The following is a 17,581-nucleotide window of genomic DNA, read 5'->3' as shown; positions in this document are numbered from 1 at the left end:
CCCACCGCCCAATGCATGTTGAAATTTATTCCCAATGTAATAGTATTGAGAGGTTGTGAGAACTTTAAAAGATGATTAGGTCATTAAGATAATTAAAGTTCACTAATGGGAGTAATTTAGTTCTCTTGGAACTAGATTCATTACTTACTGTAAGAGCAGATTATTATAAAGTAAGGCTGCCCCTCATTCTTTTTCAGACATGGTTTTCTACTATGAGATGAAACAGGATTGAAAGCAGGAATCAGAAATATGATATGTTAGACAGAGCAGGGGCTTCCATTGTAACGATTCTGTTTCTTATTCCATCATGTCCAAATTCATGTACAAATTAAGCCAGAAAGCATGTGATCAATCATGTGATTGGCGCCCAATCAACATTAGATTGAACAGGGCGTGCACAACCATTGAGTGTCTCACTTCGACTGGATGCAGAAACTCCCCTCCCTAAAAGTCATCAGCCAATAGCTTTAAAGGTCACTTTTTAGCAATACCACATATATACCTGGACCACAGAAACTTCTGGCAACCCTCTTGTGACCCCTTCCTTGTGGGAGTTCTGTTTCCTCACTGTTTCAAAAGTAAGTTCTGTCTCACCCTTGGATATCATTCTTCATATATACAAGACAAAGAATCTACACCTCATTGCATCTCAGCATGAGGCCCTTGCCAGAGGCTAATAGTCTTAGACTATCCAGCCTCCTTAGAACTATGAGTCAAAATACTTTTCTTTATAAATTATCTAGACTCAGGTATTCTGTTATGGCAACACAAAACAGATTAAGACAATGACACCCTTGAATCCTTTTAATGTTAAATTTTATTATTACACTGGGCCCTATATGAAGACCCTTAATTTAATCTTAAGTGATATTTTAAGGAAATATTTTCCCACTTAGTTAAAAACCACTGAAAAGGACTTAATTGCAGATTATAACTACTATTAAAAAGTCTCCATTATCTTAGTTGATTGGTCTGGTTATTAGATTGGGCTTGATAGTGTGCTATAATTTGAAATATTCCTCTGGATTAGCAAATAAGAAACGGTTTTATATTCTAGAAAAAGATCTAGACATAGCTATGAATATGTTCTTGCCTAGGATGCAGATTTACATTTATGCTGTTTAAATAATATGTTCCACAATTCAAAGGTAAAAATAAGCACAGAATGAAATATAACAATACTGTAAAAACAGAGCTTTATGGCCAGGCATGATGGTGCACACTTGTTACCCCAGTGACTTGGGAAGCTAAAACAGGAGGCTCAAAAGTTTAAGGCCGGGGGTGCTGGGGTTGTGGCTCAGTGGTAGAGTGCTTGTCTCGCATGTGTGAGTCACTGGGTTTGAGTCTCAGCACCACATATAAATAAATGAATAAAATAAAGATCCATCAACAGCTAAAAAAAAAAAAAAAAAGTTTAAGGCCAGCCTCAGCAACTTAGTGATACCCTGTCTCAAAACAAAAAGGGCTGGGGATGTAGCTCAGTGGTAAAGCCCCTGGGTTGGATCCCTAGTTCTGAAAAACTAACTAACTAAATAACTAAAACAGAGTTTTATGGCATGAGCCAAATTTTACATATACTAAGTACTAAGTAGGGGTTGAGGATGTTGCTCAGGGGTAGAATGCCCTGGGTTCAATCTCCCAAAACAAACAAAATAATCAAATTACATCCCCTCTCCAATTCTCTTTCTTCTTAAAACTACCCTTCTCTCTCCAGCCACATTGTCACAGTGAGAACCACCACCTAAATGTGTGACCCATCTTACCTGCCATTCTGAGTGATTCAACTATAGACACCTGATTTGAGCTTGGGCAATGAGCTTTCTTTTCAGGGAATTTGCAATTAGGAGTAAGAAATTCTAATCTCAGTTGTGCTGCTCTCTTAAACTGAGTAGTTAACTAGGAGCAGTTACTTTCTGCCCAGTGGACTGAAAAGCTAGTTAAGAGACAAAAAACAATTTTAAACAGTGATGAGACAAGAGAAGAGAGGAAAATACCCTGGTTTTCATATAGTATTTAAAGTACCAAGTTTATAGTCTTTTTCTAAAGTCCAGTATTATCACTGTACTTGAATGCCTCACCCTTATCTGTACCCTGATAATCTACTGCAACTTCTGCTGTTTCAAATTTGGACAGAAAAATTTCTTAAAATATTGCTCAAGTAGGTTTGTTACATATATCAGAGAAGATCTCAACTTATATATTTTGTCATGTGAATAATGAGGTACAATCAATCAATCAATCAAATGTCAGGGGCTTAGAAACCCTTTTTTTAAAAAAATAGATACACTGATGGTCAATATGGTGATTTTTCTCATTGTTGAAATATGCTTTATTATTGGTAAAAAGTTATGACAATAACATATTTCATTTCTTTCATCTATCTTCTCAATAGCCACATCATGTTTTCTTGATATCTTAAAAATTAAGAGAAAAATTTTACCACACTTACTTTTCAGTGGTTCTTTCTCTAAATGGGAATCCTCTGGTGCATCAAAACGACCTACTGGTAACTTTGGCTTCCTAAGGGGTTGTTTGACAGATTCAGACTTCCCTTCTTGAGAAGAACTCATTTTCCTCAAAGACTGACACAGAATTGGTGATCCTAGCAGAGAGGAGAAAGTAGAAAAATAGGAGCTATTCACATATTCTCCTTTTAAAATTGAATTTTTATATATATTGGTTTATACATTCACCTTTATCCAAGTTCAAAAGGCACAAGAATATATAGAGTGAAAATCCTTGCCTCCAGAAGCTCTAGTTTCTGGACAGTTATTTCCTAACCTTGGAGACAAATAGTATTACTAGTTTTAAAAGAAGAGCTATAAAATACATTAATTAACCATTATCATAACTGCAGAAACTGAAGTAAAACACAGATTCCTGTCTGAAGCAATGTCAACATACCAGGAATTAGACCATTAAGAGTAAATAGCATGGAAAAAAAAAAGAGTAAGTAGTATGGGAAAAAAACAAAAGAGTAAATAGTATGGAAAAAAAAGAGTAAACAGTATGAACTTATCTCAACATCTTAAAGTCCATTTATGACAAACCCAAAGTCAACATTATACTGAATGCAGAAAAACTAAAAGCATTTCCTCTAAAGTCAGAAACAAGATAAAGCTGTCCACTCTCACCACTACTATTCAATACAGCCCTGGAAACAAAGCAATCAGGCAAGAAAAGGAAATTAAAGGGTTACAAATAGGAAAAAGAAGTCCTTAAACTATCTCTGTTTGCCAATGACATGATCCTATATCTAGAAGACCCAAAAAACCTCACGAAGACTTCTGGAGCTTATGAATAACTACAGGAAAGTAGCAGGATACAAGATCTATACCCATAAATCAATAGTTTTTCTATACTCCAAAACTGATTCAGCTGAGGAAGAAATCAGGAAAACCACACCATTCAAAATAACCTCAAAAAAAATATATAAACACACACACACACACACACACGGGAATTAATCTAACCAAGGACATAAAAAAATCTACACTGTAAATTACAGAGCACTAAAGAAAGAAATAGACCTTGGAAGATGGAAAGACCTTCCATGTTCCTGGATAGGCAGAATCAATATCGTCAAAATGGTCACACTACCAAAAGAAATATACAGATTCAATGCAATAATCATCAAAATACCAATGCATTCTTCAGATAAATAGAAAAACAATTCTAATATTCATTTGGAAGAATAAGAGATGCAGAATAGCCAAAGCAATACTAAGCAAGAAAAGTGAAGGAGACATCACAATACCTGATCTGAAATTATACTACAGAGCCACAGTAAAAAACAAACAAACAAACAACAAATAAACAACAACAACAAAAAAAAAACAGCATGGTAATGGCATCAAAATAGATGTGGAGACCAATGGCATAGAATAGAGGACACAGAGACAAATCCACATACCTACAGTCATCTAATATTTGATGAAGATGCCAAAAATATATTTTGGAGAAAATACATCCCCTTAAACCAATGGTCCTGGGAAAACTGAACAGCTATATGTAGAAAAATGAAACTCTCTCTCACCCTGCAAGAAAAGGAAATTAAAAACTCAAATCAAAATGGATCAAAAATTTAGGAATTAGACCAAAAACTTCACAATTTATAGAAGAAAACACAGGGTCAACACTCTTTCATATAGATGCTAGCACCAACTTCCTTAACAAGACCCCAAAAGTGCAAGACATAAAACCAAGAATCAATAAGTGGGATGCCATCAAGCTAAAAAGCTTCTGCACAACAAAGGAAGTGATTAAGAGTATGAAGAGAAAGCCTACAGAATGGGAGAAAATCTTGGCCAGCTGCTCCTCTGATAGGGAATTAATATCCAGGATATACAAAAAAACTAAAAAAACTTAACACCAAGAAACAAATAACCCAATCAATAAATGTGCAAAAGAACTAAACAAACTTCTCAAAAGAAGAAACACAAATGGCCAACAAATATATAAAAAAAGTTCAACATCTCTAGCAATCAGAGAAATGCAAATCAGAATACACTAAGATTTCATCTCCAGTCAGAATGGTAATGATCAATAATACTAATAATAAATGCTGGTGAGGCAATGGAGGAAAAGATACATTTGTACATTGTTGATGTGACTGCAGACTATTACAATCACTCTGGAAAGCAGTACAGAGATTTCTTAAAAACCTAGAGATGGAACCACCACATGACCCAGTCATCCCACTTCTTGGTATCTTCTCAAAATATCTGATATTGGCATATTTACAGAAATATACCCACCTCAATGTTTATAGCAGCACAATTCACAATAGCTAAATTATGGAATATAACCCAGATACCCATCAGTAGATGAATGGATTAAGACTGTGATATATTTATACAATGGAGCTCTATTCAATCATAAAAAAGAATGAGCAGAGGGCTTGGGTTGTGACTCAGGGGTAGAGTGCTTGCCTAGCATGGGTTCGATCCTTAGCACCACATAAAAATAAAATAAAGATATTGTGTTCACCTAAAACTAAAATAATAAATAAATATTAAAAAAAAAAGAATGAGCTGGGCATGGTAGCACATGGCTGTAATCCCAGTGGCTCAGGAGACTGACACAGGAGGATCACAAGTTCAAAGCCAGCCTCAGCAAAAGCAAAGCACTAAGCAACTCAGTGAGACTCTCTCGCTAAATAAAATATAAAATAGGGCTGGGGGATGTGGCTCTGTGGTTGAGTGCCCCTGAGTTCAATCCCTGGTACAAAAAAAAAAAAAAAAGGCATGAAATCATGGCATTTCCTGGTAAATGGATGGAAATGGAGAATATTATGCTAAGTGAAATAAGCCAAACTCAGAAATTCAAAGGTCAAATATCTTCTCTCATATGTGAAAACTAAAGTAAAACAAAGGAAAAATGGAGGGAAGAATAAGATAACATAAAGGGGAAATCATTAATGTAGAAGGAGATGAAGAGGCAGAGTGGAGAGAAGGGTTAAGGGGAGGCAATGCAGAAAGAATTCTTTAAACATCTTGTTATACACATATATAAATATACCACAGGGAACTTCACCTTTATGCATAGTAGAAAGAATCAATCAAATGTAAATAAACAGATAGAGAAAAGAAGTCCACTAGAGTAGAGGAAGGAGAATAGGAGAGGGAAGGGAGCACAGAAAGGGAAAGGAGGAGGGTAAAAGGGAGATCATGAACTGAAACTGAATTCCATGCATGTAGTGAGTTTGTCAGGATGAACCCAACTATGTATAACTGTAAGACTAATTTTAAAAATTATATATATATGTATATATATGTATATATAAAAATATATATTTTGTGTGTGTGTATATATATATATATACATATATATATACACATATAGAAAGAGAGAGAGATGGGGTGGGAGTATATTTAAAAGCAAAAAAAGTTGTATAAATTTTTCAAAGAGAATATTTAGTATTTAAATTACTAGAGTTCACAAGGGACTGCATTTAGTTTTCTTACACTTAAATACGTATCAGGGTCCTCCTTCCCTATTAACGGAAAATTTTAAAATGTACTGGGTATCCGTGATGTGTAAATGAAATCACTTTCTCTTTAAGTTTCAATGGGAAAGGTAAACTATCAGCACAATGAGTTATCCAACCCCTTTTTGAGATATGTTCTATAGGCAAAACCACTCTGAAAAAAATGATACAGGTGGGTGGTTTTCAACTTCTTAAAAAAGAATAGCTCTAGGGCATTGGGATTATGGCTCAGTGGTAGAGTGCTTGATTAGCATGTGTGAGGCACTGGGTTCAATCTTCAGCACTGCATAAAAATAAGTAAAATAAAGGTACTTATTTAAAAAAAAATAGAATAGCTCTAGAGGGAGATGGATTTGGGTACCAGTTCCAGTTATAGCACTGTGACAGGCAGAATAATAATGCCCAAAGATCATCAGAACCCAATACCCAGAACCTTTAAATAGGTACTATGGAGAAGGAAAATTCTGGTGACAAAAGAAAATTAAGGTTGCTAATCAAATGACCTCACACTAGGAAGATTATACTGGTTTATTATCTGGGTGGGTCCATGTAATTACAAAGGTTCTTAAGAACAGAAGAGAGAACTGGAAGATACAAACAGAGAGATAAGAGACTTGGCCTGATGTTGATGGCTTTGAAGGTTCAGAAAGGAGGTGAGTCAGGGAACATGGGCAGCTTCTAGAAAGTAAAAAAGGGAAATAAGTAGATTTCCCTCAAAAGTCTACAGAAAGGACATGGCCCTAACTTAACTTTTGATATCAGCAAAAGGTAACTAATCAACCACTTACTAATTCTGACCCTGGTTAAGTTACACTTTCTGCTTCTTCCATTATGAACAATATCTAGCCATCACTATATAACCATATCTCTTGTTTAAATCACACACTGAGAAAAAATAAACTGAAAGATTTAAAATGTGCACACAAACAATCTGGGGAATCTTTTAAAATTCAGATTTTGAGTAGTTCTTGGCAGGAGCCTGATTCCTCCCCACCCTGAATTATTGGGGATTGAACCCAGGGGTGCTTAACCACTAAGCCTTTTTTTCTTTTGCAATTTTGAGAGAGAGTCTTGCTAAATTGCTCAGGCTGACCTCAAACTTGCAATCTTCCTGCCTCAGCCTCCTGAGTGCTGGGATTATAGGTGAGTGCCACTGTACCCAGCAACATCTGCATTTTAAATAAGTTCACAGGTGATACTCATTTATAGTATGTTCAAACAGTTAAGAGGATAACTACAACCACTCTTATCAATATGGGCCATTCTTAAAACATAGTGTTGGCTGGAAAAAAACAAACTATATGAAACTATTTTCATAAAAATAAAAAACATGATACACAAAGCATCACACAGGAAGCTCCCTGGCAATGGAAATAGTCTATTTCTTAAACTGGAGAATGGCCTTATAGAAGTTGCTTTTGTTTCATAAATGTTTTATATATTATGTGATGTGTAAATGAAATCACTTTCTCTTTAAGTTTCAATGGGAAAAGGTAAATTATCAGCACAATGAGTTATCCAACCTCTTTTTGAGATAATGTTCTATAGGCAAAACCACAAATATGTGTGTGTGTGTGTTACGAAATACTTTGTAATTAAAACTCAAAAACTAATGAAAAGAGATAATAAACACAAAATTTTAGTTATTATCTTGGGGTCTGGATAATGTGAGACTTTGCATGATATTCGTTTCTGAACCATTTAGGATTTTTACAACTAACAAGTAATACATTTGTGGACTGTGGTTACAGAAAAGTAAAACAAACTGCACAGAAATCAGGCCATTATACTATGCCGGCTATCTCTTTCCAACTTACATAATGTCTCAGAGATATCATAAATTAAAATTACGTTTTGCATGCTCTGTAATACATTCAGAAAGAGTCGAGGATAGAAGGCCCTGGGGATCTGCCAGCTCTAACCTCACCCAAGACACTGGGCTGCGCAGGGACCCGCCCAGGGACACCGAGGGCTGGCTGAGTGAAAAGAGAAGCTCGGCAGTCCCCTGCACGTGGAGACAGTTTCCTCTGTCGCAGTGCCTGAGTCTTCGCGACCCCTCCCCGCGACCTCGGCTTTGGGGTTGGCGCCTTACTTGCAGCTCTCCATGCGGTGGCAGTGGTGCGGCCAAGCAAGCCCACGAGCCCTGAAGCGGTCATGGCGCCGGCTCTCGAAGCGTGTGCGCAGGCGCAACAGAGGGAGGAATACGCCCCACCGAAGGGGCGGGACTTACACCGGGCGCAGCCTGCACGGGGAACCTTGCTGACAGCTAAAGGTTCTCAAGTGGCCTTTCTCACCAAGAATGACCCCAAACTACCCTGAACGCCGTCTTGATTGAAACCCGAAATCAAACTGTAATTGGTGCCTGTTATCCAACCTTCTAACTCCCCTTCCCACAACCTTTCCAGCCTCGGGTAAACACTATTACACATTCCGGTAGACTTTTTTTTTTTTTTTCTTTGAAACAAAACAGGTCTTAGTGTTGTATAATACAATAAGGTGACTATAGTTCACAAAATTGTATGGTGTTTTTGTGAACAACTAGAAGAGAGGAATTTGAAGATTCCAAACACCAAGTAAGAAGATGGAAACGTTGATTACCCTGATTTGATTAGTATATATTGTATACTTGTTTTGAAATATCACACCATATTGCATAGATATAATTATTACATGTTACTAAAATTTACTTTTAAAATTTGAGATGAAATTGTTAACTACCCTGATTTGGACATTATGTACACTGTATACATGAATTGAGCTATCACTGTGTACTTCATAAATTTGTACAATTAAAATAATAATAAAATAAAAACATAACTGAATTTTCCCACATCATTAAATATTTTTGAAAATAAATTTTCAAGGATTTTAAATTTTCATTTATGTGAATTTACTACTTAGACTCTATTCCATGGCTGGGATTTCAGTTTTTTGTTATTAAAGAATTCTGAGATTAAAATTTTTATATATGTAAAAAATTTAAAAAACTTTTTATCATTTTTTTTAATACAGCCAGGCCCGGTGGCACAAACCTGTAATTTCAGCGACTCAGGAGGTTGAGGCAGGAAGATCGCAAGTTCCAGACCAGCCTCAGGAACTTAGCAAGGCCCTAAACAACTTAACCAGACCCTGTCTCATAATAAAAAAATAAAAAGGTCTTAGGATGTGGCTTCCCTGGGCTAAATCCCCAGTACTCTCTATCTCCCCTGAAAAAAGGAAAAAAAATTCATGGCTGAAGTTAGGTGAGGGACTAATTCCATTAATTTCTCTCAGTCTGAGGCAAAAGTTATCTCAGAAGATCCTTTTATAGTATACAGAGATTGAGGACCCTCTTTGCTTCTTTTAACTCATTCTCTCTCTTATTTTAAATCTCTCTGATTTAATGAACTTCTAGCTGATTTGTTCTCATCTGTTTTCCAGATGACCTGAAAGATGACATTTTTTAGTAAGGTGCAGAGCAAGAAACTACATATGGTCTAGCCTACAGTGCAAGGTCTGCCAATTGACAGCAACTGCATTGGTGCTCAGAACATTTTGTGGCAGATGAGATGCTTTATGTTACTTGTAAGACTGTGGGAAGTCTTTGAAGAATCACACACAATAGAAGCCCCTAGAATTCTGGAATTTTGTATTTTTTTCTAAAAAGAATTCCTGGCTTGCTCTTGGGTCTTGATAGTGTCTATGTGACATCAGGTGGCTATATAATCTGATGATTCTTATGAACTGAGTTATCTGGTCCTCCTAGAAAATGAGCTTTTTCACTAAGAGAAAGTGGTATATACAGAAGAGGATCAGAGCCAGAACTTAAGCAATTTGCATTAGTAGGTTGCTCACACTTCTGAAATAACATTTTTTTGGGTGGATGGGTGGGTACTGGGACTTGAACTCGGACATTCAACTGCTCACCCACATCCCCAGCCCTATTTTGTACTTTATTTAGAGACAGGGTTTCACTGAGTTGTTTAAGTCCTCTCTGTTGCTGAGGCTGGCTTTGAACTCATGATCCTCCAGCCTCAGTCTCTGGAGCTGCTGCATGTGCCACTGTGCCCAGCTGAAGTAACATTTTTGATGCTCAATTTATATTTAGTGCTTAATGCTGAGTTCCATGTAACCAGTTGACTGAGAAAAAATATTTCAAAGTTTCATTACAAATGGCTTTGCTCAATAAATGAATCTATCAATGAGATGTTTTTAACATTGAGAGCCCATTACCAGAGGTCCTCAATGGACAGCAGAGGGGGAAAAATGTCCTCCTAAAGAACAAAATTTAGTTTATCTTGTACACTTCTTTTTTTGATATTGGGGATTGAATCCTGGGTTCAGCAACCACTGAGTCACATCCCCAGCCCTGTCTATTTTTTATTTTGAGACTGGGCCTTACTAAGTTGCTGAGGCTAGCCCCAAACTTGACATCCACCTGTTTCAGCCTCCCAAGTTACAGGGATTACAGGCATAGCCACCTGCCTGGCTCTTACACATTTTTTTAAAAAAATAACATTTACTTTTTTTTTTTTTTTCAGTTTTTGTAGATGGACAGAATACCTTTGTTTGTTTTTACTTTCATGTAGTGTCAGGAATTGAACCCAGTGCCTCACACATACTAGGCAAGTGCTCTACCTCTGAGCCACAACCCTGGCTCCTCTTATAAATTTGATCTGAAAGGAGATATGGCTTGAGATAAAGATCTACAAACTTTCATGGGCAGTGGCTGTTTTAGTCAAAAGGTAAGGAACTGGGTATATAAGTGTTTTTCAAATAGTTCTTTGGAATAGGACTCCTCAAAGTGTCTCGAAAGCATGAGAACATTTGGGTCCCACTGAATGCTAAAAAAAAAAAAAAAAAGGCTCCCATTGCAGAAGAGCATTTAATTAGAACAAATGATTATTTTACTCATTGATTTCTAACAAATTACACAAAAATTCAGAGCTTCTGGCTCTACATCTTACATGAGGTTGCAGGCAAGCTGTTAGCTGGAGTTCTACTCTTATATGAAAGCATACTACTGGAGGGTCACCTGCCAAGTTCACTCATGTGTTTATCAAAATGATATAGTTCCTTGTGGATATTAGGACTGGAATCTTCTCTTAGTTCCTTGCTACATGGGCTTCTTCTCCAAATGTCATCTTACAATATGGCAGCTGATTTTCCAAAGAATGAATGGACTGAAGAGCAATAAAAATTCCTCAAAATGGAAGTGACAGTTTTCTTGTAGAGACATTCCACCACTTTTGCTGTACTTTCTCATTTAAAAAGGTAATTACAAAAGAGCTACCTACCGCAATGACCCACTCTGTGGACATCTATTAACTTCTTTCCTCCCCCGCAGCTGTGTTTGCTCAGTGACCCACTAACAAACCTGGCCATGGTGGCTAATGCAGAATCATGTACTTTTATCAGTCTTTCCCATGAGAGAACTGATTAGTTAGCACCACTACTTACCAACTAAAGTGGACAACTTGACCCCCTGATCACGTATAAGGAAGATAGCTTGGGCGACAGGTCTGATTACAATGGAATCCTACTAACATGAATAAAGTAGCCATTTATTCTTATAGGAATAGAAAATTGTGCTGAGTTTGGGCTTCTTTCCCTGACCTACCCATCTTTTATATATGCCATTCCATCTGTGGAATTACTGAATACCTTATACTCTATACTGAATACAGCATCCCATACAACATTGTCTTTTACCAAAAAACTATATTTCATCCTCTAGAAGCTAGTCTTATAGAATGATGTACAGCCCTATTGAAGGTTTAGTTTTGGAATTATATGAGAATACTAATTTTGGGGTGCTGTCCTAAAGGATTTATCATATGCTACAAATAAGTTTAGTTCTTGGTGATATCTCTTCTGTTGACAGAATGAGTCCAAAAAGCAAAGAGGGATCAACACCTCACTCTTATGTCTGAATTACTGACCATATATTTTGCTTTCCATTGTGGGGAGAGGAGATAATTTGCCATGTACCCTGAGTGTCCCAGCATATTATTGCCAAATGAGCCAAATTGCAAAGCTTATTTGTCTCCTAATACTGAGTACTAGTCACCTAAGTAGGCCAAGGTAGTCGTAGCATTATTATCACTTAATTGCCACTCTCCCTGAGGATAATCTGGCTTGCTTGCGGCTTTCTCAAAATCTGCTTGGTCTTTGTTCCTATATTCTTCTCCTGTAATGCAATCCACTATGTGTACAGCTGAACCTGGCTCTCTAAACCACACTGTGGGAACTGTGACTCTAGGAACTGATGCAAATATGCCGACATCTGGCTATTACCTTGCTCTAATAAAGTTGTTTGTCTTTTACCCAGTAGCCTCCTGTTAGCATCCAAGAAACTGTAGCAGTATAAAATCTGAGAACTTTTACTGCTCTTGTCATCCATTTCCATGCTTTCATGTTCTGTTGGTATAGCAGTTTTTATATCTAACGGAATGCTCCCACGGGGGATATGATAACATTTTCTGTAAATTTGAAGTTGGCTGAATTGCACTCTTCCTGAGTTTGAGCAACTGGCTTGCTTTTAGCTTATTCCTCTAGGAAAGGAGGACAGAAAATGTGATTTTGGTGCTAACTGCAGTGACTGGCTCTGATGACCATGGAGAAAAGGGAATAGGGAGGAGTATGACTAGAACTCAGGAGATCTTCTAGAATATCTTCTCACAATATCATATCTTGAAGCATCTTGTTGAATTGCAATTTTTTAAAAAATAGTTTTTTAGTTGTAGACAGACACACAATGTCTTTATTTTTATGTGGTGCTGAGGATCAACCCCAGTGTATCACACATGCAAGGCAAGTGCTTTACCACTGAGCTACAGCCCAAGCCCCTGAATTGCAAAATTTAAGCAGACTATTATAACTACATGTAGGCAAGACCACCCATATCATAGATCCTTGGGTTATTCACTACATAAAGAAATCTGATCAACTGAGGTGCTGTTTGAACTCAATAGGATAGGTGGCAGTAGTGAGAAATCATAACCACCTAGACTCATGACCAGAGAAAACTGTTTACCATATGTGTTTTTTATCAGAGACGTTTGAGACATGAAACATGCTACTACTCATATACTACCCTGAAAATTCTAATTCAGTTGGTATGTAATGGGGCCTCACAATTTCTATCTTTACAAATGTCTTGGGTCAGTCTCACCAAAAAAGCTTTTGTTACAAAGCCCAGATCTAGCTCTATTTTCTTTCTTGGTGGCTTATACATGTTTATGCAACTAATTGCCTTGTTTTCCCCATTTTATACTATTATTGTTTATAAAGGTGATGATTAAAAGTCACAATTCTGTGAGTTGTAAACTATTAAGATCATTATAGAATCAGAGAACCAGAAGGGATAACACTGGGATCCTAGACATAAGGAATAGTAGAATTTTAGGAAAAGCATTTTAAATGTATAAAGGTGGAGAGAATAATGCATAGATGTTGATAAGATAAAAGATGGCTTATCCTTGACTTCTGGTATGCTTTTATAATTGTTGCTCAGTTTTTTTGTGTGTGTTTGGTGAATCCTGTTGGTCTCATTTTCTACTTTGGAAACAGAAGACCAGATACATTTGTTATCTTTGATGCCTAATAGCCACTGGCACAAAACTTCAACTTGATTAGCTGGACAGTCCCACTAGGCCTTGAATGAGTGATTCAAATTAGGTATTTGAAATCCAGTTTTCAGGGGTATTGCTGCCAAAAGTACACCTAATATCCCAGCTTCTCTTAAAGTTAGAACTTCCCTATGATTTTGGTCATCTAGCTTCTTTTGGCTTCTGTTTTCCAAACCTGGTTCTTGACGTTCCATCAATTCTGTGAGTTACTTGCTATTCTTCCAATAAATTCTTTTTTTTCCTGCTGAAGTTAATATTTTTTGTTGTTGTTTGCAACTTAGAAGCCTTATTGGTATACTTTGATGAAATCTATTCTCTAAGAGACAATCGCCCATGTCAGATAATTATTTTTCCTTCTTTCAGAACCTTACCTCATGTCTTACAATCTGCATTTGGAGGACAGTATGACTTTTCCTGATAAATGAGAAACTAAGCGTTATGTTTTTAAACAATGGTCACTGATATTTTAAAAACTGTATTAAATAACTGTAACCAATCAACCAATAATGATCCTAAGAGTAATTTACCCCTAAGTACTATTTGTATGATTATGAATGAGTCCTTTGATATGCATATAAGTTATTTAAACTTAAAATATGCAAGATGTTTCCATCTGAGGGTCAACATATATGAAGATGATAAATATGTGGCAAAAAATGTGGTAGAAAATAAATATATTTATGTTTTCCAGTTATAATGCCCTTGGTATATTATTGCTTAGTTAACTTATGAAAATTTTGAGTACTTTTAAAAAAGTAAATAATTATTAAAATCAATCAAAATTCTCCTACTTGACATATGAAAAGTTGGCTAACCGAATAAATTTAGTGTATCTAATTATAAAGATGTGCACAGCCATGTATTTCTTCATGATGTGGGTACATTCTGTGTTATTAGGTGATTTCGTTGTATGAATAAGAGTATTTATTACAGGTGATATAGCCTTTTACCACCTCAGCTATATGACATATGCTATTGTTGACTGAAATGTAATGTACCTCACTATTATAGCTCTAATATTCTAAGAATAAGCAAATAATTACAAGTGTTTGAGTTCTTCCTCCAGATAGTCATTTATTTAATAACACCAGAGGCAATAACACGATGCTAAAAATAAACATGCATCGATTACACAATACATACTTACAAAAACCTTCTGTCCATTATAAATGGTGAATGCAAATAGACCATCCATCCACCCTTAGTGCATTATTATTTTCACAAGTAAAACAGGAAAGGAAAATAGTGAATTTAATGCTATTCAGCACCTTTAGTAAAGTCAAAAGACTCAACATCTCCATATATCAAAAAACATTTGCATCTGTATCACCAAACATGTAAAGTTAATTATTTTTCCCATTTTAACATGAATTATTTTATTTACATTACTTTTTAGATCAATAAATTTTAACAATATTTAAAAATTATTTAAATTCATAAAAGTATTTCATAAATTTCAACATTTAATTATTATATACATATGAGGAAGTCCATGAAAAAAGATAAAGAAATGTAATCAGAAAAGTCAAGCAACATTACCAAATTTAGCAAAATTCCAACCAAATCAAGGCTGAGGGCATTCAAACATTCAAAATCTTTATATGCTGCTAACATGAACATGAAAATTTCCAGTAATAAAAATCAACATGAGAAATAATGTTAAAATTACCAGTAGAAAATATATTTTAATAGGCATAACATATGTTTAATAGCAATAGTAATGATTTTATAGAAAACTTTTATAATATTGTCATGTATTAACTACCTGGTTTGACCATATGATAAAGATATAGTACATTTCAGGACTAAAGAAGTTGATTTTGAAAAATATATTTTAGCAGCCATAATTTTATTTCCAGTTTAAACACAGTAAAATGTTAAAAGTAAAATTTATAGTTAACTAAGTAATACCCCAAACTAGAAAATTTAAAATCCCATGCTATTCTAGCAACAATGGACTCTAATATGATGTAGTCTGATGTAAAGACTGTGAAAAGCCAATAATAAACAATCAGACATACATATGGGTTTAAAATTTCAGTGAATTACTCAGGTAGCAAAATATATGAAAAAGTAATAGAAAAGTAAAAAGATAAAATTAAAAAAATATTGCACAGCCACATTACCTAGAAAGAAAAGTTGATGTTTAAAAAGCTCTACACATGGATGATATAAATTATCTTCCATATAAAAAGTTATAAATATTTCTTAGAACTTATCAGCATCTACATTTAACTATAATACATTATTTGAATCATTGTTGAATGAGGTAACTGTAAAGTCTCTAACAATGTTTTTATCCTACTGAAAATATTTTAGGGCAGCAACAAGAAAGAATTTCTCTAAAAATATTTCTGAATCAAGAACAGCTATATGTGCAGCTCTCCCAATAAGTGAATCAGCTGTATTGGGCAATGCATTGATGACATTATATCGAACCAAATTACAATCTTTGCTTTGTAGAACTGGATGAAGCAAGTTGTGGATCATTTCTGAATAGATCTGCCCTATGGAACAAATAGAATAAAGGAAAATGTCACATGAGCAATTAAAAACAATTCTATGACAACTTTTACAGAATTTATAAGATTTAGATACATTACTTTCATGGAAAGCAGATAAATATTTTTTAAAAGGTTTTATTTTCTTTAACCATCATTTTGAAGAATATTTTACAGAAAATGCAAGTAATCCCATTATTTATCCAGCCACATAAAAATAACAAATTTATTATACATTATGTTTGCCAATTTGATATTTTTAACTCAAAGGAATGAATATAACAAAGCAAATAGTTTCTTCAACATTAAGACACATATAACTCATTAAACCATTATGAAAATAAGCTGGTCATGATAAAATGTTTTTGTAAGGCAAAATAAAAAACTTTATTCCATAGCAAGTATTTAAAAAATGTCTCTATGGCATTTAACAATTCTAAATTATTTTGAGAAAGAACAGCAATTTTCTACAGCTAGGACAATATGAGCTTTGCTCCTGCTGGGTGTGATAGTACACAAATGCAATCCCAGCAGCATGGGAGGCTGAGTCAGCAGAATTGCAAGCAGTGGAGTCCAAGGGCAGCAACTTAGTGAGGCACTAATTCAGGGAACTCAAAGTGGGCTGGGGAAGTGGCTTAGTGTTACATACCCCTGGGTTCAATCCTTGGTACCAAAAGGGGGGGGGGGGAGGGAATCAAAGCTGTGCTTCTCTCTCTTTTTGGCTAATTCTTAAAATGGATTTATTAAGGTCATGCTAAGCAAGAAAGATAAAGATTAGATATACAAATACATAAATGTACCAATCGCCTCATAAGGGACAAAACATTATTTATTATGCTTATGCACTACACATCACTAATAGGTGAATGCTAACATTTCCTTAGAACCTCTAAATTTTAGAAGTAGATACTACATTTCAGAAGAAAGGTATGAGAAAATCCTAAGGAATGACAAGGAAGATTATATAGAAGTATAGTCAGAGAAAGAGGGGAGAGGTGTTTAAAAGAAAGATTAATATCACACAAATTCATTAAAAAAAACTTTTTACTTCCACTTTTTTTTTTAGCTTTCACAGAGTCAAGTTGGAATTGTGGTACCATGCCATTTTAAAAGTATTTACATAGGAAGAATTCCAAACATGTCTTCAATAGATTCTTCCCCAATGCAGCAGAATCTCACTGTTAAAGCAAAGGACATTTATCTAGTTTCATCTACCCATCTAAAGGTTAAATCTCTTCTGAGTTTTTCTTTAAGTGGATTCTAGCCTTTGCTAGAAAAGAAAGTTAAAAAATAAAAGGTTATTCTATGTTGCAAGTGTACAATATTTGTTAAATGAATGGAGTATCTACTATGTGCTAGGCATCTTGCTGGGCACTGCCTCATCACAAATGTACATTAAGAGTCCCTGCCCTGCAGGAGTAGTTGTTGCCTGTCACAATGTGGAAATGGCAAAAGATCAAGACTTTGCAGTCAGCCACATT

The 17,581-nt window shown here is 35.4% G+C and overlaps 2 protein-coding genes across 15 annotated transcripts in view; both read right to left on the bottom strand.

The window, feature by feature from the left end:
* Smap1 (small ArfGAP 1) overlaps nucleotides 1–8,203 on the bottom strand; it is a 255,824-nt gene extending 247,621 nt beyond the window's left edge. Inside the window, exons 1-2 of the mRNA XM_015487902.2 lie at nucleotides 8,082–8,203; nucleotides 2,450–2,602 (exon numbers count right to left, since the gene is read on the bottom strand). Coding sequence (XP_015343388.2) covers nucleotides 2,450–2,602; nucleotides 8,082–8,145 — 217 coding nt within the window. The 5' untranslated portion in view covers nucleotides 8,146–8,203. The remainder of the gene's footprint in view (nucleotides 1–2,449; nucleotides 2,603–8,081) is intronic.
* A 6,444-nt stretch (nucleotides 8,204–14,647) lies between these two features.
* Fam135a (family with sequence similarity 135 member A) overlaps nucleotides 14,648–17,581 on the bottom strand; it is a 114,832-nt gene continuing 111,898 nt past the window's right edge. For all 14 annotated transcript variants that reach the window (XM_048805617.1, XM_015487898.2, XM_048805619.1 and 11 more), the window contains one exon: nucleotides 14,648–16,106. In XM_048805617.1, the coding sequence (XP_048661574.1) occupies nucleotides 15,901–16,106 (206 nt within the window). In that variant the 3' untranslated portion in view covers nucleotides 14,648–15,900. The remainder of the gene's footprint in view (nucleotides 16,107–17,581) is intronic.

The sequence above is a fragment of the Marmota marmota genome, unplaced genomic scaffold, assembly GCF_001458135.2.
Source record: "Marmota marmota marmota unplaced genomic scaffold, marMar, whole genome shotgun sequence".
NCBI classification, from domain to species: domain Eukaryota; kingdom Metazoa; phylum Chordata; class Mammalia; order Rodentia; family Sciuridae; genus Marmota; species Marmota marmota.
Note: the sequence above shows the minus strand (reverse complement) of the source record. Positions and strands in the feature narration are given on the sequence as shown.